The sequence below is a fragment of the Rhinatrema bivittatum genome, chromosome 2 (genome assembly GCF_901001135.1).
Source record: "Rhinatrema bivittatum chromosome 2, aRhiBiv1.1, whole genome shotgun sequence".
NCBI classification, from domain to species: Eukaryota; Metazoa; Chordata; class Amphibia; order Gymnophiona; family Rhinatrematidae; genus Rhinatrema; species Rhinatrema bivittatum.
Genome location: NC_042616.1, coordinates 7551032 through 7576895, shown reverse-complemented (window position 1 = coordinate 7576895; position 25864 = coordinate 7551032). Strand labels below are relative to the sequence as shown.

At 44.0% G+C, this 25864-nt stretch overlaps 1 protein-coding gene across 4 annotated transcripts in view; it reads left to right on the top strand.

Moving 5' to 3' along the window:
• LOC115083461 (gastrula zinc finger protein XlCGF57.1-like) overlaps positions 1 to 25864 on the top strand; it is a 389522-nt gene that overhangs the window by 10138 nt on the left and 353520 nt on the right. Inside the window, exons 3-4 of one of the 4 annotated variants that reach the window (XM_029587301.1) lie at positions 9693 to 9898; positions 10573 to 15229. The exons of 2 other annotated variants lie outside the window; for them this stretch is intronic. In XM_029587301.1, the coding sequence (XP_029443161.1) occupies positions 9693 to 9898; positions 10573 to 12870 (2504 nt within the window). In that variant the 3' untranslated portion in view covers positions 12871 to 15229. Of the gene's footprint in view, positions 1 to 9689; positions 9899 to 10572; positions 15230 to 25864 lie in introns of those variants that run through there. One more of the 4 variants, XM_029587300.1, reaches the window with a different exon arrangement.

Here is a 25864-nt window from a genome sequence, read left to right as displayed (position 1 = left end):
CTTCAGCACCTACTATGCCCCAGAGAGAGATCATTTTTATCAATCCATATTTGAAAATCATGCCATATGGCAGAAAAGCGGTGTAGATTGTCCCGTCGTAAAGCAGTTAAATGTTCCGTATAATGCGTCCATTTTAATCGAAGAAACACTGATGTTAGGGATGGTGTCTTCTCCTCCTTCCAGTGTTTCGCAATCTCCCCTCTCACCGCCATTGCGACGGCTCTAAGGAAGGGCCTGCGGATCGTGGATACTCCTTCCATTGAATCATGTAACAAGGCCCCCCGAATAGTCCATCGAATGTTAGTAGTCCATAATTCACATAACCAATTTTCTACCTTCCCCCATAGGTGCTGAATCTCCGGACAAGTCCACCACATATGACAGAAGTCTTCCACCATCCCACATTTTCTCCAGCAGAGATTATCTTTTTTAAGACCCATCTTCTGTAATTTAGAGAGGGTTAAATACCAGCGAAACAACATCTTATAACTTTGTTCTACCAACTGTGCAGACAGAGAACTCTGGCGTACCTCCTGGTAACAAGCGTCCCCCCAATGGTCCCCCCAAATCAGCTTCCCAGGCTATCAAGTGTCGCGCTTTATGAGGGAGTGGTCCATTAAGGATTGTATAAAGCTTAGAAATAGCCCCCTTTACTAGGTGAGCTTTATCACAATAACTTTCCAGCAATGTTTTCCCTTTATTTAAATCCCTACGAACTTCATTAGAGACAAGGAAATGATGTAGCTGTAGGTAGGCATAGTAATCTTTTACAGATAGGCTATAGGTGTCTTTCAAATCTGCAAAAGGTGAAAGCCTCTGATCGAACCAGGCCTGTCCCAAAGTCTGCAAACCCTTCTCCTCCCATTGTTGGAACCATTTGCCCGTCATCCCAACAGGAAATGTTGCACATCCCCTAATTGGGGTGGAGTACCAATATTTTCGGTCCCCTGTCATGTGCGTTCTCCAAGTATGCCAAATGTGCAGAGTAACCGCTGTGCACGGGGACGACTGAATACCCTTAAGTTGTCCCTGCCCCTCAGTCCAGAAAAGCTGTCGGACCGAAACTCCCTGATACATGTCCATTTCAATTTGAACCCACTGTTTAGGATGTACGTGGTCATGAAGTTCTATCAAAGCCTTTAGTTGAGAGGCCACATAATATTTAAGGAGATTGGGAACCCCCAATCCACCATCTGCTCTACCCTGGTGAAGTACAGATCTCGATACCCTAGGTGGTCGTCTTTTCCAAATAAAGGAAAAAACTTTAGCTTGTAACCTCTTAAAATGCTGCCTCAGTACCAGGCAGGGAAGAGTCTGAAGAAAATAGGCTAATTTCAGCAAATAAGTCATTTTTATAGCCTCAATCCTACCCAACCAAGATAGTTCCAATCTATCCCACTTCTGAAGTTCTTTCTCTAAGTGTGTAAATAAGGGCAAATAGTTCCGGCTAAAGAGATCCCCATACACTGAACCAATTTGGACCCCTAAGTATTTTACCGACTGCTTGGCCCATTGGAAGGGGAAGGACTTTTTGAGTGCAGATACCCGAGATGATGGCAGAAAGATAGGCAATAATTCAGATTTTTCCTTATTGACTTTAAAACCGGAAACTTGTCCAAAGTCCTCTAACTCCGCCAATAGGGCTGATAAAGACTCTTCCGGACGTGTCAGAGTAAAGAGCACATCATCAGCATATAACGAGATATTATTATCCCGGTCTTTTAGCTGTACACCCCTCACTTCTGGGTTCATCCGTATTTTAACTGCAAGTGGCTCCAGGTATAATGCAAATAATAATGGCGATAAGGGGCATCCCTGCCTCGTTCCCCGTTGCACCTGGAAATGATCAGAATATCCTCCGTTTACCTTTATGCATGCAGCTGGTTCACGGTATAGTGCCTGCACCCACGCAAGGAAGCCCCCCCCCCCCCCCCCCCCCAGACCTACTGCTTCCATGACCCGAAACAGAAAGGGCCAATGTACCCTGTCGAATGCCTTTTCAGCATCCACCCCAAATAACATAGACTCAACATCATTCGTCCTAGCATGGTATATGAGATTAATCACTTTACGGATGTTGTCCCCAGCCATCCTGCCCGGCATGAAACCTGCTTGATCATCATGAATTAAAGTGGTTATGACAACATTCAGTCTGGTGGCCAGGATTTTTGCCAGGATTTTTGCGTCAATGTTTATAAGCGAAATCGGGCGATATGCACTACATTGCGTGGGGTCTTTTCCCGGTTTAGGCAATATTGTAATACCCGCCACATTGGCAGCCTGCAAAAGATGACCACCATTCCCCAGCATATTAAACATGTTAACTAGTGGGACTACTAATAAGTCTTTAAACTTTTTATAAAAAAGTGGGGTGTATCCATCTATTCCTGGAGCCTTCCCCGGTTTTAAGTCTGTTATAGCCGCTAAGACCTCCGCAGAAGTAATAGGCTGGCTTATACCCTCTGAGAGAGAGGGATCTAAACGAGGCAGAGGAACATCTTCCAAGTACTCATTTATATCCTCTTCCCGGACCCCTTCACTCCAAGCATAGAGATCAGCAAAAAACTGATTAAACTGTTTCCTGATTCCCTCCCCATCGACAAGTAAAGTCCCATCTGTCGCACGAATCTTAGTAATCTGCGACTGCGATACCCTAGTTTTCAGCTTATGGGCCAGAAGTCGCCCAGCCTTAATACCATGCTTGTAGTAGGTTTGTTTAGCTAAGTCTAAATGATAGGCCAATGCCTCCGATTCCAACATGCGTAGTTGATAGCGGATGTCACCCAACTCCTTTAAAAGCACCCTGGTGGGGTTCTGTTTATGGGCTCTCTCCACTATCGCTAAGCGTTCCCGCAATAGCCGTTGTTTCTGCTCCTTTTCTTTCTTTTTATATGCTGCTAACGCAATAACCTTTCCCCGTGTAACTGCCTTCAAACAGTCCCATAAAATAATTGGTGTCGTGTCCGCCGTATCATTGATAGCTAAGTATTCTTTAATAGCAGCTCTAATCTGCAGTTCCCACTCTCTGTCTTTTATGATAGAATCGTTAAGTTTCCAGAATTTACGCCCACTATCTATTCGTAAGCTGTTAAATTCCCACCACACAGGCGCGTGATCTGACCATACTATATTACCTATTCCAACATCCAAGGTACTATGCACCAGTGTTCTATCTATAAAAAGGAAGTCAATGCGAGTATATGTGTCGTGTGCGGAGGAGTAAAATGAGTAATCTCGCCCTGCTGGGTTTCTTTCCCGCCAAATGTCCACCACCAAACATTTATTGAGAAAGTTCTGCAAAGCATTCCTGTCTACTTTAGAATGGTGTCCGCCACCTTTGGAGCAGTCTAATATCGGGTTCCTTACCAAATTAAAATCGCCCCCTATAATCATAATACCACTCTTACATTTTAATAATATCTCATCCACCCTTTGAAATATCTCCCTCTGATTTGAACAAGGATTATAGATATTAACCAGAGTGTATAGAACCTTATTTATGGTCACTGAAACTATCAAGAAACGCCCCCCCCCTCATCCCCATGGACCGAATCAAAGCTTACTGTTAAATCGCGGGACAGCAAAATCCCCACCCCAGTATATTTATGTTGTGGTGTACTGGCTGCAAACAGCGTATGAGGAAATTGAGATGATGTCAGCAACCTTTCATACTTTTTCCTTAAATGGGTTTCCTGCAGGAAAATTATGGAGGCCTTTAAGGAAAGTGCTTCCTTAAACATTAGTTTCCGTTTAAGCGGCGTGTTCAAACCCTTAACATTACGGGTCACCACTTTAATGGACATCATCAATAGAGAATATTTCCACCACAGTGGGGCAGCTCACCATCTATTCGCCCCATATCACATGGACATCGTACTGCCTTATCCCTCTCTTTGATTGATAATTAGGTTTACGTACTCCCCCTCTTCCCCCCTCCCTTCCCACCTCCCTCCCTCCCCCTCCCTTGAACTCACACCACTGAATCATCAGTAGCGCTGTGTGAAGAGAAGGTGTCAACCTCCCATGCCTCCCTCACCCCCCTCTCATACTATCATAACTCAATGTCTGTAATTAACATTTCAGCTATTAAAACTCGTAACAGTATAAATCAATACCAAACCTTCACTACATGTAGGGCCTCTGTAGTGGGTAAAAACACTGTAGTCGGCCGTGCCGATAACCATAGAGGAAAACCTCTATTTGAGTTAGAAAACAAAGTCAACAGAGAATGTTCCCTGGCTGTCACTCCACTCCTTCTCTCGAAAGACCGGGATCTACCGGCTTTCGTCGCAGCCTCGCTCCCGACTTTCCCGTTCTCTGCCACCGCGGTTTCTCCAGGCCCCCATTCAGTTGGTCCGTAGTTGCTTCTTCTGGTAGGGGGATACCGGCCTCCGCCATGATGGAACTTGCATCCTCTCTTTTTATAATCCGGCGGGTGACCCCATCTTTCGTGAACGCCAGTCCACAAGGGTATAGCCATTTATATTTAATATTCTCCTTACAAAGGAGTGTTGTAACGGTATGCAGATCTCGTCGTTTTTGAAGAGTAGCGGCAGCTAAGTCGTCATAGATTTATTTATTTATTATTTCGTTATACCGAGTTTCATGACTAGAATCACATCAACCCGGTTTACAATTAACAATGTGTGTAAGGTAGAGAGTAACATAGTAAACAATATTCCCAATTCAAACTTCAAATACATAGAACAATATTTAGGATGTGAGAAAGTTACAATAAAACAGGGAAAATTAACTAGGATCTGGAAAGGGGGAGAAATTGAACAAAGAAATATTTACATTTCAGCCCATTGCATCAATTAATATAGTTGTATAGCAAAAATAAATGAATGATACAGTTGTGAAGGATGATAATATGGTGCTGTGTATGAGTGGGTAGTTGGTGGATTCTTATTTCAATCCAATTTTTGAATACGAGTTTGTGCTGATGGGTGGAGGTTTTAATCAAGGCCTGGGAATGCGGCTACTTTGTGCCCTACTTTGTACTAATCCCAGGTAATGAATACTATTCATTACCTGTTCCCAGGTAAGGAATAGTATTCTATTCATTACTAATCCCAGGTAATGAGTACTCATTCCCAGGTAATGAGTACTATTACCTGGGAATGCGGCTACTTTGTGCCCTTCCCAGGTAATAGTACTCATTTGGCGGGCTTTCTGCATGATCCTGTCTTTTTGGGTAAAATGATAAATACATGCAATAATATCCCGTGGGGCATTATTTCTCGCTGCTCCCAAGGCCCTGTGAGCTCGATCTAGCTCGATATCAGTATCTCGATCGCTGGGGTCCTCCGTCCCGCCATATAATATCGTGCGGCAGATTTTTTTTTACCACCTTAGTTGCGTCCATGTAGGCCTCCGATTCCGGCACTCCCCTTATCCTGATATTCGATCGGCGTGCTCTGTTTTCTATATCTTCAAGTTTGAGCATTATTTCATCTGTGAAGAGTTGCCAGTTCAGCACTGACGCGCGAGGCTTCTAAAACCTGCCCTTCCATCACGTTTTCCACGTCTTCCACGCGGCCCAGCTCACCCATCTCCGTCTGAAATTACGCTAGCGCCGCCTGCATATCTTTCTTAATCGATTTGATATCACTCTGGATCTCCGTAAACCAGCCTCAAAAGTCCTCCTTCGTAGGGTCTTCCGACTGCCTGACTGCACTCGGTGCCATCTGGTTGCCGGACTCCAACAAATGTTGTGCGCCTTCAGCCGCCATGATATTTTCCCCTGCCTCCGAGCCCTTGCGCAGGGCCGCGAAGCGGAAGCTGCTGGACTCGTATGAGAACGATTTCAAATCGATTTACTTTTTTCCTGGAGGTCATATCCCACCGTTTGGAATCGGTTTGGCTTAGCAAAAAACGCTAAAATCAAAGATTTATGAGGAGCGTGAGGGGAGCTAACGCTTCATGCGTCCATGTTGGAAGGCTGACGTCACTTCCCCCCGTCCATGTTGGAAGGCTGACGTCACTTCCCCTAGTGTGCAGCTCTTTAATGTAGCATGCAGGTCTCAGATGGGTCCAACAGCTGCTCAGTGCTCAAGACCTGCCACAAGAGGAAGCGCAACAGGCGTAATGCCTAGAGGCGGTAATAGCTTATGGAGCGGATGCACTATATGACTTACTCTGCGTCCTGGCCAGATCAATGGTATCGGCAGTCTCTGCCAGGCGTTCCTCTGGCTCCGTAATTGGTCGGCTGATTCTTCCTCTAAGACTCAGCTGGTAAATTACTATTTGGTGAGGATCTTGAACAACTCATCAAATCCCTGGGAGAGAACAAGGTGCATAAGCTTCCAGAGGATCGTCCTTGGACCTCTAGGACGTTCAATTCTACTAGAAGCCGATTCCGGGGTCAACGGCATTTTTGACAGTCAAGACTGGCCTCTCAAAAACCTTCTTCCTCACAGTCGCAGTCCTGGTCTCATTCCTTTCACGGTCGAAGACCAGCTCGAGACAGCCCTTCCTCAAGGGGCCTCTTCCAAGTCTTCCCAATAAAGAATTGCCGGCCCACTCTTCGACCCCCCCCCCCCCCCCCCCCAGGATAGGGGGATGTCTCTCCCTCTTCTATGAGGAGTGGGTCAAAATTACCTCAGACCGATGGGTTCTCGATATTCTACAGCACGGCTACACTTTAGAATTTGCTTGACCCCTAAGGGACAGGTTTCTCTTCTCTCCCTGCGGCCCAGTGAAGAAACAACATGTAGTACGTCAGACGCTCGACCAGCTCATGGAGTTAGGTGCCATCCTCCCGGTACCCCCGAAGGAGCAAGGGTTAGGTCATTATTCCGTCTACTTCGTCTTCCCCAAAAAGGAAGACTCCTTAAGTCCAATCCTGGATCTCAAGATGGTCAACAGGGCCTCAAGATCCCACATTTCAGGATGAAGACATTACGCTCCGTAATAACAGCGGTACACCGCGGAGAATTCCTAGCCTCTTTGGACTTGACGGAGGCTTATCTCCACATCCCCATCCTCAAGGAACGTCAACGCTTCCTTCGCTTCAAAATCCTCGGTCAACATTTTCAATTTCAGGCCCTACCCTTCGGCCTAGTGACCACTCCCCGCATCTTCACCAAGGTCAAGGTGGTGGTGGCAGCAGCCCTGTTACAAATCCACAGGTGGACCCCTCTTCTGAGGTAAGTTAGAGTTACCAAACAGAGTAAACCATCTCTGGTCCCTACCGTTGGAGGGCAAGGCTTGAAGGTTCAGCAGTCGAATGAAGACTTCGCCCTGGAAGCTCGTGGTTCCCCCAGGAGAAGCCTGTAGGAACCCGGCCGCTGGGAATTAAGAACATCTTGAAGACGGAAGATTGGTCTGGATGCAGGCGACTCCTGCAGGTCGTGGATTCCAGATGGCTGGCGCCTGCAGCAGGTCGAGTCAGTCTAGGAGTAGAAGTCAAAGAGTGGTCAGGAGCCGTTCCGAGGGTCGAAGCCAGGAGAAGAGTCGAATCCGTTCCAGAAGCAATGCAGGAGAATGGTCCGCAGCCAGTCCAGAAGCAAGCCAGGAGAAGGGTCCGCAGCCAAGTGAAGAACGACAGCTGGTCCAAGGGTCAGAAGCCAAGAATCAATCCAACGAGGGTGAAGAACAGAAACAGGAACGAAGGCCAGGAACACCAGCACGGAGACTGAACAACCAGAAGCCTCAATACCAAGGCAAGGTCTGAGGAGCAGACCTTGCCTTAAATACCCAAGGCGAGGGAGGAGTCTTGGGAAGGAGCCACGACACTTCCTGTTGTGGCCCCATTAAATCTCTCTTCAGCCGCGCGTGCGGCTCTTTAGTAAACAGAAGGGGGAGGAGTTGTCCCGGCCGTGCAGAGCCCAGTGGCTGGCCTTAGCAGTGGCCATGGTCGCGGGAAGAGCACAGAAGGGGCCTGCCTGCTCCAGCAGGGGCCTCGGTGCTAACTCAATGCTGCGGGTAAGTACTTGGTCCCAGGTACAGCGCTTCCATTGCCTCTCACTCCCCACAGCCTGGGACTATTTCCAGGTCCGGGGCTTGATGGCTTCAACTATAGATTTGGTTCCTTGGGCCTTTGCGCATATGCGTCCTTTGCAGAGGGCGTTACTCCCGCTGGAAGCCAGTGTCTCAGGAGTTCCAAGCACTCCTTCCGCTGCCGGAAGTTGCCAGGGACAGCTTGAGCTGGAGGCTCAGTCTGGATCACTTGCTGCAGGGAGTGGTCTTGAAGATCCCACAGTGGGTGATCATCACCACGGATGCCAGCCTCTCCAGATGGGGAGCTGTGTGTTAAACGCAGTCGGCCCAGAGACGATGGATGTCAGTGCAAGTGATGTGGCCGATCAATCGTCTTGAAACCAGAGCGGTTCGTCTTGCTTTGAAGAGTTTCTTCCCCCTAGTTCATCGCCAAGCCGAAAGGATACTCTCCGTCAACCCCACTACGGTAGGGTACATCTACCGTCAAGGAGGAACAAAGAGCTGCGATATCTCTCAGGAGATGGAAAAATTAAAGGCGTGGGCAGCACTCCACCTCTCCCTCCTGGCGGCATCCCACGTAGCAGGACTGAACAATGTCCAAGCAGATTTCTTAAGCCGTCAACACATAGATCCCGGAGAGTGGCTCTCCTCTTCGCCCGGTGAGGGACACCCCGTCTGGATCTGATGGCCACTCAAAGGAATGCGAAGGCTCCGTGCTTCTTCAGTCGCAGAAGGGAGCACGGCACGGAAGGAGTGGATGCCCTAGTCCTCTCATGGCCTCGAAACCTCCTACTTTACGTGTTCCCACCATGGCCCCTGGTGGGAATGGTGCTCCGAAGAATAAAGATTCACCAAGGTCCTGTAATTCTAGTGGCGCTGAAATGGCCACGAAGACTGTGGTTTGCAGACCTAGTCAAACTCGCGGTGGATGGACCTCTCCGCCTGGGACTTCTTTCCAACCTTCTGCATCAGGGTCCTGTATTTTTCTTCTTAAAAAAATAAATAGCGGATAAGCCCAGAGGAACCAGACCCACAGGCATCCTAAAGGAGGGACCTGTGAGATCTCCAGCTTTCCTGCATTACAGCAGGTTTATTGCTGCTCAGATAAAAAAGTTACATCATTAGTGCAGGGGAAGGTATGATCACATGTGCTGTGTTAAAAGATCTTCACTGGGTCCAAATGCGCAGTTGCTCGTAGTTGAAATTCATGGTGATATTCAGAAATAGAGGGTTTGATATCTTCTAAGTTAGGACGTTATGAGCCACTGATATCATTGAGGGCTGAAGGGACAGGGATGCCTCTGTTCCCTCTGCTCGTGAGTACTGATTGCTACTAACATGTAAGAGAGCCTTTACTTTCTCCCGCTCTTCCAACTGAGTTCAGGATGGAGGGTGATTTATGAGTGTTTGAAAACGTAATTGTGTAAAGATGTTTTTAATTTATCCATTTATGTGCAGGTATCTTTGTAACCCAGCCTGAGCAATTGCATTGGAGGAGACATAGTATACGTTTTATAAATATAAAATAAATCCTACACAGTATGGTAAACAGAACCACAGGAGCTCTATAAAGACAGCACACAGGAGTTTTCACAGGCATCTCTTAAAGCTTCTGCTACATTCTCTAATATCAGAGATCCCATGTGATCATTGTGTAATCCTTCAGAAAGTCTGATCCCAGGTCACTAGTAGCTTTTCATTCCATTATCACTGACACATGATTAATTCCTTCTTTTTATATCCAGCAGCCAATGAGGTCATACAGGAAGAGAAGAGGGAGGAGAATCGAGAAGAGCACCCTACAGTACTGGCACTTACACAAAGACAATCAGGAAATGACTCTGGAAATCTTTACCAGAAGGCTGAGGGGGGAGACACTTGCCAAAGTCAGCAGGCATTGGAGAAGAAGCAGCAAGATCCTGCAGGAGATGCTCCAGATGGAGTCACCAAGTGTGTGAGTAGTGACATGAAACTCACAGAGGACCCTGTGCATCAGGGAGACCTGAGAACAGAGAGACTCTTCCAATATACTATCAGTGATCAAATGACTTCTGACCTCCACCAAATATTGTTTTATTAACGGTTCAATATCATACACTATTTGCTTACTTCGATTAATTTGTTCAATGTAAAAACTTGTTTACTTAGTTTGTTCAATGTAAAAACTTCATTTTTTTTTTTTATTCTGTTCTATGTAAACCGCTAAATGTAGCGATAGTTACTGTTCCTTGTGAACCGGGGTGATATGTATATTATACAGGAACCTCCGGTATATAAATTATTTTAAATAAATAAATAAATAGAGGAGAAAGGGAAGAAATCCTTTCACTGTGACACCTGTGGGAAAACCTTTGATAGGAAATGTTGTTTTGTATTGCACCAGAAAACCTACATAGCAGCAAGACCTTTTCTATGCTCTCAGTGTGGAAAATGTTTCAAACAGAAGTTAACCCTGAAATTACACCAGAAATACACACTCAAGGGAGCATTTTCACTTGTATTGAGTGTAAAAGCTTTTCTAGCAGGGAATCCCTAGTTATACAGCAAAGAACAAATACAGGACAGAGACCCTCTCATTGCCCTCAAGATGGGGAATCTTATTCTCATTTCTCTTTATTAAATCACCAGAAAATGGAGACAGAAGAAAGAACATTTTCATGTTCTGAAAGTGGAGAAAACATCATTCACAAGCAAGATCTAGAAGCAAACCCAAACCCACAGAGAGAAGAAAAATTATTCATCTGTACCGGTGGCGACAGAAACTTAAATCAGAACGAAGACTTCACACAACTAAAATTCCAACCAGGAGAGAGAGCAATTTCACATAATGAGGGCACCAAAAACTTATGTGAGAGGAAAAACTTTTCAGAAGAAAGAAATAAACTTACAGGTGAGAGACCATTGTCTTGTATTCAGTCTGAAAAAAGCTTCAGTAGGAAGGTAGATGTCCCTCAAGAGAAGAAAATCCCCAAAGTAGAAGGCCAATTTACATGTAGTGAATGTGGTAAAAGTTTCAGTCAGAAAGGAAGCTTCATACTCCACCAGAGAATCCACACAGGAGAGAAGCCATTTACATGTAGTGAGTGTGGTAAAAGTTTCAATCGGAATCAACAACTCAAATTTCACCAGAGAATCCACACTGGAGAGAAGCCATTTACATGTAGTGAGTGTGGTAAAAGTTTCAATCGGAATCAACGACTCAAATCTCACCAGAGAATCCACACTGGAGAGAAGCCATTTACATGTAGCGAGTGTGGTAAACGTTTCAGTGATAGAGGAAGCTTCAAACTCCACCAGAGAGTCCACACAGGAGAGAAGCCATTTACATGTAGTGAGTGTGGTAAAAGTTTCAATCGGAATCAACAACTCAAATTTCACCAGAGAATCCACACTGGAGAGAAGCCATTTACATGTAAGTGTGGTAAAAGTTTCAGTCGGAAAGACTATTTCAAATCCCACCAGAGAATCCACACAGGAGAGAAGCCATTTACATGTAGTGAGTGTGGTAAAAGTTTCAATCTGAATCAACAACTCAAATTTCACCAGAGAATCCACACTGGAGAGAAGCCATTTACATGTAGTGAGTGTGGTAAAAGTTTCAGTCAGAAAAGAAGCTTAAAACGTCACCAGAGAATCCACACAGGAGAGAAGCCATTTACATGTAGTGAGTGTAGTAAAAGTTTCAGTCAGAAAGGAAACTTCAAACTCCACCAGAGAATCCACACAGGAGAGAAGCCATTTACATGTAGTGAGTGTGGTAAACCATTCAGTAATAAAAGCAGCTTCAAACGCCACCAGAGAATCCACACAGGAGAGAAGCCATTTACATGTAGTGAGTGTGGTAAAAGTTTCAGTCAGAAAGGAAGCTTCATACTCCACCAGAGGATCCACACAGGAGAGAAGCCATTTACATGTAGTGAGTGTGGTAAAAGTTTCAATCTGAATCAACAACTCAAATTTCACCAGAGAATCCACACTGGAGAGAAGCCATTTACATGTAGTGAGTGTGGTAAAAGTTTCAGTCAGAAAGGAAGCTTCATACTCCACCAGAGGATCCACACAGGAGAGAAGCCATTTACATGTAGTGAGTGTGGTAAACCTTACAGTGATAAAAGCAGCTTCATACTCCACCAGAGAATCCACACAGGAGAGAAGCCATTTACATGTAGTGAGTGTGGTAAACCTTTCAGTAATAAAAGCAGCTTCAAACTCCACCAGAGAATCCACACAGGAGAGAAGCCATTTACATGTAGTGAGTGTGGTAAAAGTTTCAGTCACAAAGGAAGCTTCATACTCCACCAGAGGATCCACACAGGAGAGAAGCCATTTACATGTAGTGAGTGTGGTAAACCTTACAGTGATAAAAGCAGCTTCATACTCCACCAGAGAATCCACACAGGAGAGAAGCCATTTACATGTAGTGAGTGTGGTAAACCTTTCAGTTATAAAAGCAGCTTCAAACTCCACCAGAGAATCCACACAGGAGAGAAGCCATTTAAATGTAGTGAGTGTGGTAAAAGTTTCAGTCAGAAAGGAAACTTCAAACTCCACCAGAGAATCCACACAGGAGAGACGCATTTTACATGTAGTGAGTGTGGTAAACCTTTCAGTTATAAAAGCAGCTTCAAACTCCACCAGAGAATCCACACAGGAGAGAAGCCATTTAAATGTAGTGAGTGTGGTAAAACTTTCAGTCAGAAAGGAAACTTCAAACTCCACCAGAGAATCCACACAGGAGAGACGCATTTTACATGTAGTGAGTGTGGTAAACCTTTCAGTTATAAAAGCAGCTTCAAACTCCACCAGAGAATCCACACAGGAGAGAAGCCATTTAAATGTAGTGAGTGTGGTAAAAGTTTCAGTCAGAAAGGAAACTTCAAACTCCACCAGAGAATCCACACAGGAGAGACGCATTTTACAATGTAGTGAGTGTGGTAAACGTTAAAGTGTGGAAAGAAACTTAAAACTACACCAGATAAACCATTAACGTATAATGAAAGTGCTAAAAGTTTAAGTCCTAAGATATCTTTTATATAGCATCAGAGAATCTAGACTAGAGTGTAACCAAATGCTTGCAGTTTGTGTGGTAAAAAGTTCAGAACAAAGGAAGAACTTTCAAGCCATCAGAGAAGCCACACAGGCATCACATGCAATTGCCGCACTCTCCTATATTTTTTGTTATTGTAGAATGGCTTGAGAGAGAGATTAAAGAGTTGAGTAGAAGAACAATAAAACTTCTCCCTAGGAGGCCAGATTGCTGGGACCCCTCTCACAGGACCGGACCATCTTCCTGCCCCAACCGGACGCGAGGGGGAGGAGCCGCCAGAGATAAGAATGCCGCCGCGGCGTCCGTGGAGCTGAGGCCAGATTGCTGGGACCCCTCTCACAGGACCAGACCATCTTCCTGCCCCAACCGGACGCGAGGGGGAGGAGCCGCGAGAGATAAGAACGCCGCGGCGGTGTCCGTGGAGCTGAGGCCAGATTGCTGGGACCCCTCTCACAGGACCGGACCATCTTCCTGCCCCAACCGGACGCGAGGGGGAGGAGCTGCGAGAGAGAAGAACGCCGCGGCAGCGGCGCATCATCGCCGCCGGCACGGCTTTGTCCGGCTTAGTCCGGACTAGGACGGACTGGGAGGAGGAATCCAAGCGCTGGACTTTGAACTGAGAGCATAGGAAAGAAGGTACTAAGTTTAAATCTTCTGCTTCCAATGGTTAAATCTGTTTCGTGAAATTGACGTAATGCCTGCCAAAAGAAAAGGGAAGGTCAGAGTGTTTCCCTCAGAGCCTCTGCCTTCCCTTTTACAATTGGAAATTGATAGATTTATGACGCAATTGGACAAAGAGGGTACCGATGAAACCTTTGGAGGCCCCTCAATGGGAGAACGAGGGGTCCCCCAGGAAGAGGCTTCCCTCAGCCCCGATAACCGTCTGCCTCCACTCCAACGAGGTTCAGACGGAGAAGCTGCGTCGTTGCCCACTGAAGAAGTGCAGCAAATGAATGCATTTGAGGGAGCAAGCTCTGTTTCTGTATCGGGAATGAGAGGACCTGAGGGGAGATCCCCTGTAAGGGAAGAACCCTCAATTAATATGGCTGATATGCCACAAAGATCCCTCCAACCCGAAATGCCCGTGGATGTACAGCCTACAACAACTAGGCCAGAGACGGTCACATTAGGAGCTATATGGGACTTGGTAAGCAGTTTGAATGCCACAGTGCATAGATTAGAAGGAAAAGTAGATACTGTTTCAATGAATTTACAGCAACAGGTCTCTGGAATGCAGAGTCAAATATCTGGACTTACTACTCGAGTAGAAGAGGTAGAGAGAAATGTAAATTTCACAAAATCAGTGAGTAATACGTTGGTTAGAGACCATTTAGTATGTTTAAAACGATTAGAAGTTCTTGAAAATAATGTTAGACACTTAAATGTGAGAATTGTGAACTTTCCCAAAGTTATAGGTGAAACCAATTATGTTTCTTTAAAAAGATTTTTGATTGATATACTTGGGTTTGCTGAAAATGAGTTACCTTCTGTTAATTCCTGTTTCTTTGTAAAAAAAAAGATCTTCTGAACCGGTGGTTTCAATTCCAGAAAACCTGACTGGTTTTCTGGAGGATTCCACCTTACAGGTGATTGATAGGAGTACCTTGATAGTCTCCTTTATAAATACCGCTGATATAAGTAGATTGATGAGGGTTTACTTTCAAAAGTTTCCTATTAACTATATGGGACAAGATGTTAAAATCTTTCCGGATCTAGCACCAACTACCCGCAGTAAAAGACGAGAATTCTTAAATTTAAGACCCAGAGTAGTAGCCTTGGGTTTTTCTTTCCTTTTGAAGTATCTTTGTCGATGTATAGTAAAACGGGGAACTGAAGTGTTTATTTTTACACAAGTGGAACAACTAACTCAATTTATAGTGGCAAGAGAGCCAACTACCTCTTCCCCTGTAATCTCCTAAGGTATTGGGACAAATAATAAGGAAATTGTGTTTAGTACCAATCCTTATAAAGAATATATAAATTCTTTTTCTCCTTTTCTTTTTCTCCCCTTGTATCCTATGTTTCTCTCAGATGTAGTACATGTTACTCCTTAGGATACTTTGCATATAGAAGGTCATGTTAATATCAACATAATAGGTGAAGTGTTTCTTGTTGTTTTAAGATTTTATTTATTTATTTATTTAACACTTTTTTATACCGACCTTCATAGTATTAACCATATCGGATCGGTTTACATAAAACAAGGGTATAACTGAAGCAATAAATAAAAGTAATTAACAAGAGAAGTGCATAAGGTAAAGTTACATTTAACATGGAGTAAAAACTTATTTATTTATTTATTTATTTCAGATTTTTATATACCGACATTCTCGATACAAGTATCGAATCAGGTCGGTTTACATAGAACAAAACTGTCGCAATAAAGGTGTTACATTAAAACAGCGTTTCTTAACATATGAGTAACATATAACATATCATATAAAAATAAATAAATAATACAATTTAAACATTACATAGACTATAATAAAAATAACTCGTCAACAGGACGTGGATAAATACAATGAATGTTTAAGGCATGGGTAGATATCTTGAATAATTAGAGGGGTAGTCTAAATTGTGATATGTGGGTACATAGACCTTGTTGAAGTGCAAAAATCCGAGTTATGCATGGGTAAAAGGAGACTGATGGGAAGCTTTGGAAGCTTGGGAAGCTTGGGAAGCTTAAAAGCTGGAAGAAAAGAAAAGGCAGAAGGTAATTAAAAGATGCATAATACAAAAAGTAATTTGGGTTAGAGCATAAGATGCTTTAACCAGTGAGTGCCAGAGTTCTTCGTTAGAACGGTAGGAAGACCTCAATCTTCTACGTCCAAGTGAGGAAAAAAGATGAGGAAAAAAAAATAAGATGATTGATAACTGTCATGAGCTGTGTCCTATAACCTATTGTGCTGTAAAAATGAAATCATAACTCAATGTAAATTGAATGTGATTATTATAAAGTCATGATAAAATAATAAAAATATATTAAACAAAAACTTCTCCCTATGCATCAAGTGACTTCTAAGAGTCAGTGTATGCTGAGTTTGTACTTTCTAACAGCTGAAGAGCCTTACAGATGCAAATACCCAAACAGTGTTGAAGTTCGAAAGTGAATGGCCAAAATTGGTCTCCATCCTTAAGCGTGGACAATTGTTACAAGAGTTGAAGGAATAAGTGAGACTGCCAGTACATGAGGGGAAATAAGCAATGGAATGTGGAAAACAGGAGAAAAATCATTGCAAAGAATCAGACCAATAAACAAGGAAAATCAATTCCCCAAAACACAAATGTAGTGGGAAATACAAAGAGTTACTTCAGAAACTCCACTCGGCTCAAAATCTGACACATGAATGGCCCTAGAATGGTGAGCTGAAGCATAGGGATGAGAGATTGATAATTGCAGCACAGGATAGGGGATGGCTCACAGCAGAGAAGAAATCCTGTAGAAAAGACAAATGCTGGTTCTGTACAACAGAACTGGAAAATGTTACACAGCTTGCTGCTGGAGGTCGGGTGCTGATATGAGACCTTGGTACAGAAAGGCATAATAAGGTGGCCCGGCTCATCCTCAGAAGTTGTGTAAACATAACATCGCTATACCAGGGAAGCACTGGGATCCTGATCCTAAGAGCAAAGCGAACATTGCTGTAAAGTCAGAAAAGACAGAAAAAACACTGCTGACAGAGGTGTCAGTAGCAGGTGAATACTCTGTGGATCATATGGGGAGATCAAACATCCTTAAGTGCCATAAGATGGAATCGGTGACCAAGAAAATGTGGCAGAAGGACACCGAGCTGGTCCAGATGTATTGGGTGCCATGGGACTGACTAAAAAAAATTTCAGGCACATCTGGAGCTGTTGCCTCTGCATATAACATCTTATGAACTCCAGAAGGAGGCTCTCTCTAGCACAATTGAAGTATTATGAAGGGCATTAGTAATGAATTTGAGAGTTTGACATCTTATTCGAGGTGTCCTGACTTAGCATGTGTCTGTACTGAATGTGACAAGAAAGTCACTCAGCTCCTCACCTTAAAAAGCACAAAGTGCTCCATTCACAGCTGAAGGACAGAAAATAATGGAACAGAGTGACTCTTGATATTCCTTGTTAGTACTTTCACTTTGTACAAAATCTAGACCAAATGTGAGTAAGGCCAGTATTAGTATTTAAGGATGAAAAAAGATAAATGCATGCATCACCCAGGATAAAAAGGTCCCCAGCCTGAGCAGTGCAGGATCTTCATGTGAAGGTCACATCTTTGCCACCGTTGTAGGCCCTGGGGAACCTGCTCAGGAACCCACTGAATCAGGAAATAGTCCTCACAAGTTAATGACAAAATGAACAGGGGCTGGGATGGAGGCACATGGATCCCTGAGGATGAGAACTAGAGTAGGTGCTGCAAATTTCATGCAAAATCCCTGCATTTTAAATCTAAAGGACACAGGAGAGCCCACCAAAACCTAGAAGAAACAGCATCAAAGTTAAACTGCAAAAAAAAAATCAAATGATCTTCACAAATCTACATTTTTTTGAAGGGGTTAATAGACGTGGACAAATGTGAACCAATAGATGTTGTGTATTTGGATTTTCAGAAGGCGTTTGACAAAGTCCCTCATGAGAGGCTTCTAAGGAAACTAAAAAGTCATGGGATAGGATGAGATGTCCTTCGTGAATTGCAACCTAGTTAAAAGTCAGGAAACAGAGATTAGGAATAAATGTTCATTTTTTTCAGAGGAAAAAGGTGAACAGTGGAGTGCCTCAGGGATCTGAACTTGGACCGGTGCTTTTCAATATATTTATAAACGATCTAGAAAGGAATACCAGTGAGGTGGTAACATTTGCAGATGGCAAAAAATTATTCAGAGTAGTTAAATCACATGCGGATTTTGATAAATTGCAGGAGGATCTTGCAAGACTGGAAGATTGGGCATCCAAATGGCAGATGAATTTTAAAGTGGATAAGTGCAAGGTGATGCTTATAGGGAAAAATAACCCATGCTATAGTTACACAATGTAAGGTTCCATATTAGGAGTTACCACTCAAGAAAAGGATCTTGGTGTCATAGTGGATAATACATTGAAATGGTCGGCTCTGTGTGCTGCGGCGGTCAAAAAAGCAAACAGAATGTTAGGAATTATTAGGAAGGGATTGGTGAATAAAACGGAGAATGTCATAATGCCTCTATATCTCTCCATGGTGAGACCGCACCTTGAATACTGTATGCAGTTCTGGTTGTTGCGTCTCAAAAAAGATATAATTACGCTAGGGAAAGTACAGAGATGGGCGACCAAAATGATAAAGGGGATGGAACGGCTCCCCTATGAGGAAAGGTTAAAGAAGCTTGGTAAAGGGACTGCTGAGGCGGGATATGAAAGAGGTCTATAAAATCATGAGAGGACTTAAACGGGTTAATGCCAATTGGTTATTTACTGTTTCAGATAATAGGGGGACTAGGGGAGTACGCCGTGAAGTTAGCAAGTAGCACATGTAAAACAAATCGGATAAAATTATTTTCCTGGCGTGTAGCCAGATGGACTCAGTACGAATGGGATAGTATCCGCGTGCTAGCAGTTGGAGACGGATCTGACGTCAGTATATAGCCCCACAGGAAGCGCAGCGACTCAGTAATTTCCGTCTCCCAAAGCAGTTTGGAGTGCCAGCACGCTACTGAGCGTGCTTTCCAAGACTACATAAGAACATAAGAAAATGCCATACTGGGTCAGACCAAGGGTCCATCAAGCCCAGCATCCTGTTTCCAACAGTGGCCAATCCAGGCCATAAGAACCTGGCAAGTACCCAAAAACTAAGTCCATTCCATGTAACCATTGCTAATGGCAGTGGCTATTCTCTAAGTGAACTTAATAGCAGGTAATGGACTTCTCCTCCAAGAACTTATCCAATCCTTTTTTAAACACAGCTATACTAACTGAACTAACCACATTCGCTGGCAACAAATTCCAGAGTTTAATTGTGCGTTGAGTAAAAAAGAACTTTCTCCGATTAGTTTTAAATGTGCCCCATGCTAACTTCATGGAGTGTCCCCTAGTCTTTCTACTATCCGAAAGAGTAAATAACCGATTCACATCTACCCATTCTAGACCTCTCATGATTTTAAACACCTCTATCATGTCCCCCCCTCAGTCGTCTCTTCTCCAAGCTGAAAAGTCCTAACCTTTTTAGTCTTTCTTCATAGGGGAGTTGTTCCATTCCCCTTATCATTTTGGTAGCCCTTCTCTGTACCTTCTCAATCGCAATTATATCTTTTTTGAGATGCGGCGACCAGAATTGTACACAGTATTCAAGGTGCGGTCTCACCATGGAGCGATACAGAGGCATTATGACATTTTCCGTTTTATTCACCATTCCTTTTCTAATAATTCCCAACATTCTGTTTGCTTTTTTGACTGCCATAGCACACTGCACCGACGATTTCAGTCTGTTATCCACTATGACACCTAGATCTCTTTCTTGGGTTGTAGCACCTAATATGGAACCCAACATTGTGTAATTATAGCACGGGTTATTTTTCCCTATATGCATCACCTTGCACTTATCCACATTAAATTTCATCTGCCATTTGGATGCCCAATTTTCCAGTCTCACAAGGTCTTCCTGCAATTTATCACAATCTGCTTGTGATTTAACTACTCTGAACAATTTTGTGTCATCTGCAAATTTGATTATCTCACTCGTCGTATTTCTTTCCAAATCATTTATAAATATATTGAACAGTAAGGGTCCCAATACAGATCCCTGAGGCACTCCACTGTCCACTCCCTTCCACTGAGAAAATTGCCCATTTAATCCTACTCTCTTGTTTCCTGTCTTTTAGCCAGTTTGCAATCCACGAAAGGACATTGCCACCTATCCCATGACTTTTTACTTTTCCTAGAAGCCTCTCATGAGGAACTTTGTCAAACGCCTTCTGAAAATCCAAGTATACTATATGTACCGGTTCACCCTTATCCACATGTTTATTAACTCCTTCAAAAAAGTGAAGCAGATTTGTGAGGCAAGACTTGCCCTGGGTAAAGCCATGCTGACTTTGTTCCATTAAACCATGTCTTTCTATATGTTCTGTGATTTTGATGTTTAGAACACTTTCCATTATTTTTCCTGGCACTGAAGTCAGGCTAACCGGTCTGTAGTTTCCCGGATCGCCCCTTGAGCCCTTTTTAAATATTGGGGTTTCATTTGCTATCCTCCAGTCTTCAGGTACAATGGATGATTTTAATGATAAGTTGCAAATTTTTACTAATAGGTCTGAAATTTCATTTTTTAGTTCCTTCAGAACTCTGGGGTGTATACCATCCGGTCCAGGTGATTTACTACTCTTCAGTTTGTCAATCAGGCCTACCACATCTTCTAGGTTCACCGTGATTTGATTCAGTCCATCTGAATCATTACCCATGAAAACCTTCTCCATTACGGGTACCTCCCCAACATCCTCTTCAGTAAACACTGAAGCAAAGAAATCATTTAATCTTTCCGCGATGGCCTTATCCTCTCTAAGTGCCCCTTTAACCCCTCGATCATCTAACGGTCCAACTGACTCCCTCACAGGCTTTCTGCTTCGGATATATTTAAAAAAGTTTTTACTGTGAGTTTTTGCCTCTACAGCCAACTTCTTTTCAAATTCTCTCTTAGCCTGTCTTATCAATGTCTTACATTTAACTTGCCAATGTTTATGCTTTATCCTATTTTCTTCTGTTGGATCCTTCTTCCAATTTTTGAATGAAGATCTTTTGGCTAAAATAGCTTCTTTCACCTCCCCTTTTAACCATGCCGGTAATTGTTTTGCCTTCTTTCCACCTTTCTTAATGTGTGGAATACATCTGGACTGTGCTTCTAGAATGGTATTTTTTAACAATGACCACGCCTCTTGGACATTTTTTACTTTTGTAGCTGCTCCTTTCAGTTTTTTTCTAACAATTTTTCTCATTTTATCAAAGTTTCCCTTTTGAAAGTTTAGCACGAGAGCCTTGGATTTGCATACTGTTCCTTTTCCAGTCATTAAATCAAATTTGATCATATTATGATCACTATTGCCAAGCGGCCCCACCACTGTTACCTCTCTCACCAAGTCCTGTGCTCCACTGAGAATTAGATCTAAAATTGCTCCCTCTCTCGTCGGTTCCTGAACCAATTGCTCCATAAAGCTATCATTTATTCCATCCAGGAACGTTATCTCTCTAGCGTGACCCGATGATACATTTACCCAGTCTATATTGGGGTAATTGAAGTCTCCCATTATTACTGCTCTACCAATTTGGTTAGCTTCCCTAATTTCTCTTAGCATTTCACTGTCCATCTCACCATCTTGACCAGGTGGACGGTAGTATACCCCTATCACTGTAGTCTTCCCTGACACACAAGGGATTTCTACCCATAAAGATTCAATTTTGTATTTAGTCTCATGCAGGATGTTTATCCTGTTGGACTCTATGCCATCCCGGACATAAAGCGCCACACCTCCTCCCGACTGCTCCTCTCTGTCATTGCGATATAATTTGTACCCCGGTATAGCACTGTCCCATTGGTTATCCTCTTTCCACCATGTCTCTGAGATGCCAATTAAGTCTACGTCATCATTTACTGCTATACATTCTAATTCTCCCATCTTACTTCTTAGACTTCTGGCATTAGCATACAAACATTTCAAAGTTTGTTTTTTGTTTGTATTTTATTCTGCTTTTTAATTGATAGGGATAAGTTAGAATTTTTTAGCTCAGGTGAGTTTTTAGTTACAGGCACTTGGACTACTTTTCTAATTATTGGAACCTCACTGTCGGGATGCCCTAATTCTAATGCATCATTAGTATCCTTTAAAGATACCTCTCTCCGAACCATGCGCTGCTGAGCGACTGTCGGCTTTCCCCTTTGTTCTAGTTTAAAAGCTGCTCTATCTCCTTTTTAAAGGTTAGCGCCAGCAGTCTGGTTCCACCCTGGTTAAGGTGGAGCCAATCCCTTCGGAAGAGACTCCCCCTTCCCCAAAAGGTTCCCCAGTTCCGAACAAAACTGAATCCCTCTTCCTTTCACCATCGTCTCATCCACGCATTGAGACTCCGGAGCTCTGCCTGCCTCTGGTGACCTGCGCGTGGAACAGGGAGCATTTCAGAGAATGCTACCTTGGAGGTTCTGGATCTAATCTTTCTACCTAAGAGCCTAAATTTGGCTTCCAGAACCTCCCTCCCACATTTTCCTATGTCGTTGGTGCCCTCGTGTACCACGACAGCCGGCTCCTCCCCAGCACTGTCTAAAATCCTATCTAGGTGACGCTTGAGGTCTGCCACCTTCGCACCAGGTAGGCATGTTACCAGGCGATCCTCACGCCCACCCGCCACCCAGCTATCTACATTCCTAATAATCGAATCACCAACTATGACGGCCGACCTAACCCTTCCCTCCTGGGCAGTAGGCCTTGGGGAGATATCCTCAGTGCGAAAGGACAATGCATCACCTAGAGAGCAGGTCCTTGCTACAGGATCCTTTCCTGCTACACCTGGTTGGTGCTCTCCCATTATGAGACCTTCTTCCTCCAAGGCAGCACCAGGGCTGCCAGTCTGAAGTTGGGACTTGACTACTATGTCCCTGAAGGTCTCATCTATATACCTCTCTGTCTCCCTCAGCTCCTCCAGGTCTGCCACTCTAGCCTCCAGAGATCGGACTCGTTCTCTGAGAGCCAGGAGCTCTTTGCATCGCATGCACATGTACAACTTCTCACCGGTGGGTAAAAAATCATACATGTGACACTCGATGCAAAAGACTGGGAAGCCCCCCTCTTGCTACTGGACTGCTGCCTTCATCTTAATTTTGATCAGTTCCTAGTTAAGTTTTAGGTTGCTATGGGAGTAGGAATGTGTCTAAGTTCCTTTAAATGTTTTTGTGAATTCACTATATGTCTGGTAGTAGCCTACTGGGGTCTGATCGAATTCTCAATAAAGTTTTTGTTGATGGTTTTTTGTTTTTTTTTGCAAGTGGCACCTGCCTATAAATTAAGGGATGAGCTTGGGGTGGGTGGGGGAGGGTTGGGAAATACAACCAGTCTAACTTTAGTTAGTCAGCCTGAGTGACTCACAGCTCCCTTGATTAACAAATGTTGTTCCCTATTCAAACCTAATCACACTACCTCAACACCTTTCCAAGGTGAGTAACTGAGCTGAACTATTCAACGTTTTTACTTTGGTATATACTGCTCCTAGCTTATTTCTAGCTTCTGGCTACTTTTTTGTGGGTTGTTTTTTTTTTTTGTGGTTTTTTTTTGTTTTTCAATACAATGCACTCAGTTATTATTAAATAAAACACTCAGCTCTTTAAAAGTCTGGAGAACACTTAGATCTGCAGACTTTTAAAAAATAAACACACTACCTACTGCTACCTTATTGACTGACTAAATACAAACAGTCTAACTTGTGTATTCACTGCCTACCTACTGCTACCTTACTGACTGACTATTTAAAAAATGCAAACAGTCTAATTTGTTTATTCACTGCCTGACTATTAAAGGCATAAACACACAAACACACTAAATAATATTCCCAAATAGTTAACTTTGCCCCAATACTTTTAAAAAAGTCAATGTCAATGTCCCAAGCAAAAACTTACTGATTCCTTTCAGCCACCAGCAAGGTGATCCTCTCCTCTCAGTGGTTTTTTTCTCTTTTCTTCTCTTTTCAGATTCTACTTCATTGTTTATTGCCTATTTAGGCTTAGAGCCCCGCGCTCCTGCGGTAGATACCTTCGGGTTCATCCCACAGTGAGCTCCCGGGGTGATTGCAGTGCTCCCCCGGTGGGAAAGTCCTCGGTCCTGCCGAGCCGCGGCAGTGACATAGCCCCCGGACGACGTTCGGGTGTAGCCTACGAGGCCCTCGGTCCCGGCGTGGACGAGGTAGCGGGTGCATATTTATTTATTTATTTATTTGGAAACTTTTATATACCGGTATTAGTATGCATACATCATACCGGTTCACATTGTAACTAAAGGCAGAAATTACAATCAACAGGGAGGGGAAAACAAGGAGGATTATACATAGAGCAGGGGGCATAGAAATTAAAGCATTAAAACTGTAACGAGCTATTTAGAGGACTATATAAAAGTTTAGGCAGGTTATTTACAAGAGTAAAAGCAGGGGGAATAGAGATTAGAGCGTTGAAGCTGTAACGTGCTATTTACAGGAAAGAATACAAATTTAAGCGGGTTACTTACAGGAAAGTATAGGAGAGGGTTCAGGAGGGCAGGGGTTGGTAGGGGAGGGGGAGGAGCAATAAGTTCGGGTCGGGGGGGAGGAGGTGAAGGTTAGTCAGGGTAGGCTTGTCGGAAGAGCCATGTTTTAAGTTTTTTTCTGAACTTGGAGTAACATGGCTCCAGCCTGAGTGTGGTGGGGAGGGCATTCCATTGCTTAGGGCCTGCAATGGAAAGGGCGCGATCCCTGGTAGAAGTAAGGTGGGCTTTTTTTAAGGGGGGAATGGAGAGGGTGCCTTTATTGACAGTTCGGGTGGGTCGTTCGGTGCGTATGTGACAAAAGGGTTCATCTAGCCAGTTAGAGTTGTATGTGTGGATGGATTTGTGAACTATGGTTAAGGTTTTAAAGAGAATTCGGGATGCGATGGGGAGCCAGTGGAGTTCTTTGAGTATAGGAGTGATGTGATCAGCTTTCCGTGAGTTGGTAATGACCCTAGCGATAGCATTTTGGAACATTTGTAAGGGTTTGGTGGTGGAGGAGGGTAGACCAAGGAGGAGGGCGTTACAGTAGTCGAGCTTTGATGAGAGGGTAGCTTGGATGACGGTACGGAAGTCATGATAGTGGAGGAGGGGTCTGAGTTTCTTCAGGATATTGAGCTTGAAGAAACCTTCTTTGAGGATGGTGGTGTTCTGTTTTTTTAGATTGAGTTGTTGATCTAGGATTACTCCAAGGTCTCTTACGGTGGTGTGGGGCATTATGGTGTTGAAAGCTGGGTCGTTGGAGATCAGGGGTTTAGGAGGTAGGTGAGGAGAGATGAGGAGCAGCTCCGTTTTAGAGGAGTTTAGTGCAAGGTGGATGTTGGAGAGGAAGTCATTTGTTAGCAAGACATGTGTTCCAGAAAGCAAGGGCATCTGAGAGGGAGTTGTGAATGGGAATGATGATTTGCACGTCATCTGCATAGAGATAGAATTTGAGGCCAAGGTCTGTGAGGAGGTGACACAGAGGAGTGAGATAGATATTGAAAAGGGTAGAGGAGAGAGAGGAGCCTTGGGGGACGCCTTGAGACAAGGGGTAGAGTGTGGAGTTGGCGTTTCCTATCTTGACGGAGAACTTTCTGTTAGATAGGTAGGATTTGAACCATAGCAGGGCTAGGCCGGAGATACCTATTTCGGTTAAGCAGTTGATGAGGTGGTTGTGGTTGATGGTGTCGAAGGCCGCTGAGATGTCGAGGAGGGCGAGGAGGTAGCAGCTGCCTTGGTCCATGCCTATGAGCAAGTGATCTGTGAGGGAGAGCAGGAGGGTTTCTGTGTTGAGGTATTTACGGAAGCCGAATTGGGCTGGATGAAGAATATTATTACTTTCCAGATATTCTGAGAGTTGGATGTTTACAATCTTTTCCATAATTTTGGAGAGGAATGGCAGGTTAGAGATAGGGCGGAAGTTGGCGGGGTCTTTAGGGTCTAGTGTTGGTTTTTTTAAGAGGGGCTTAACAATTGCTTGCTTGAGCACATCTGGGACAGAGCCAGAAGAGAGGGAGGAGTTTATGATGTCTGCGATGGGTTTGGAAATAGTATTTGGGATGGAGAGGAGAGATTTAGTGGGAATGGTGTCCGAGGGGTGTGATCCTCAATCGCGGTGGTGAGGTGCTCCCTTCCCCCGCAGCCGGAGACCGCTTGTGTTTCAGCCGAGGAG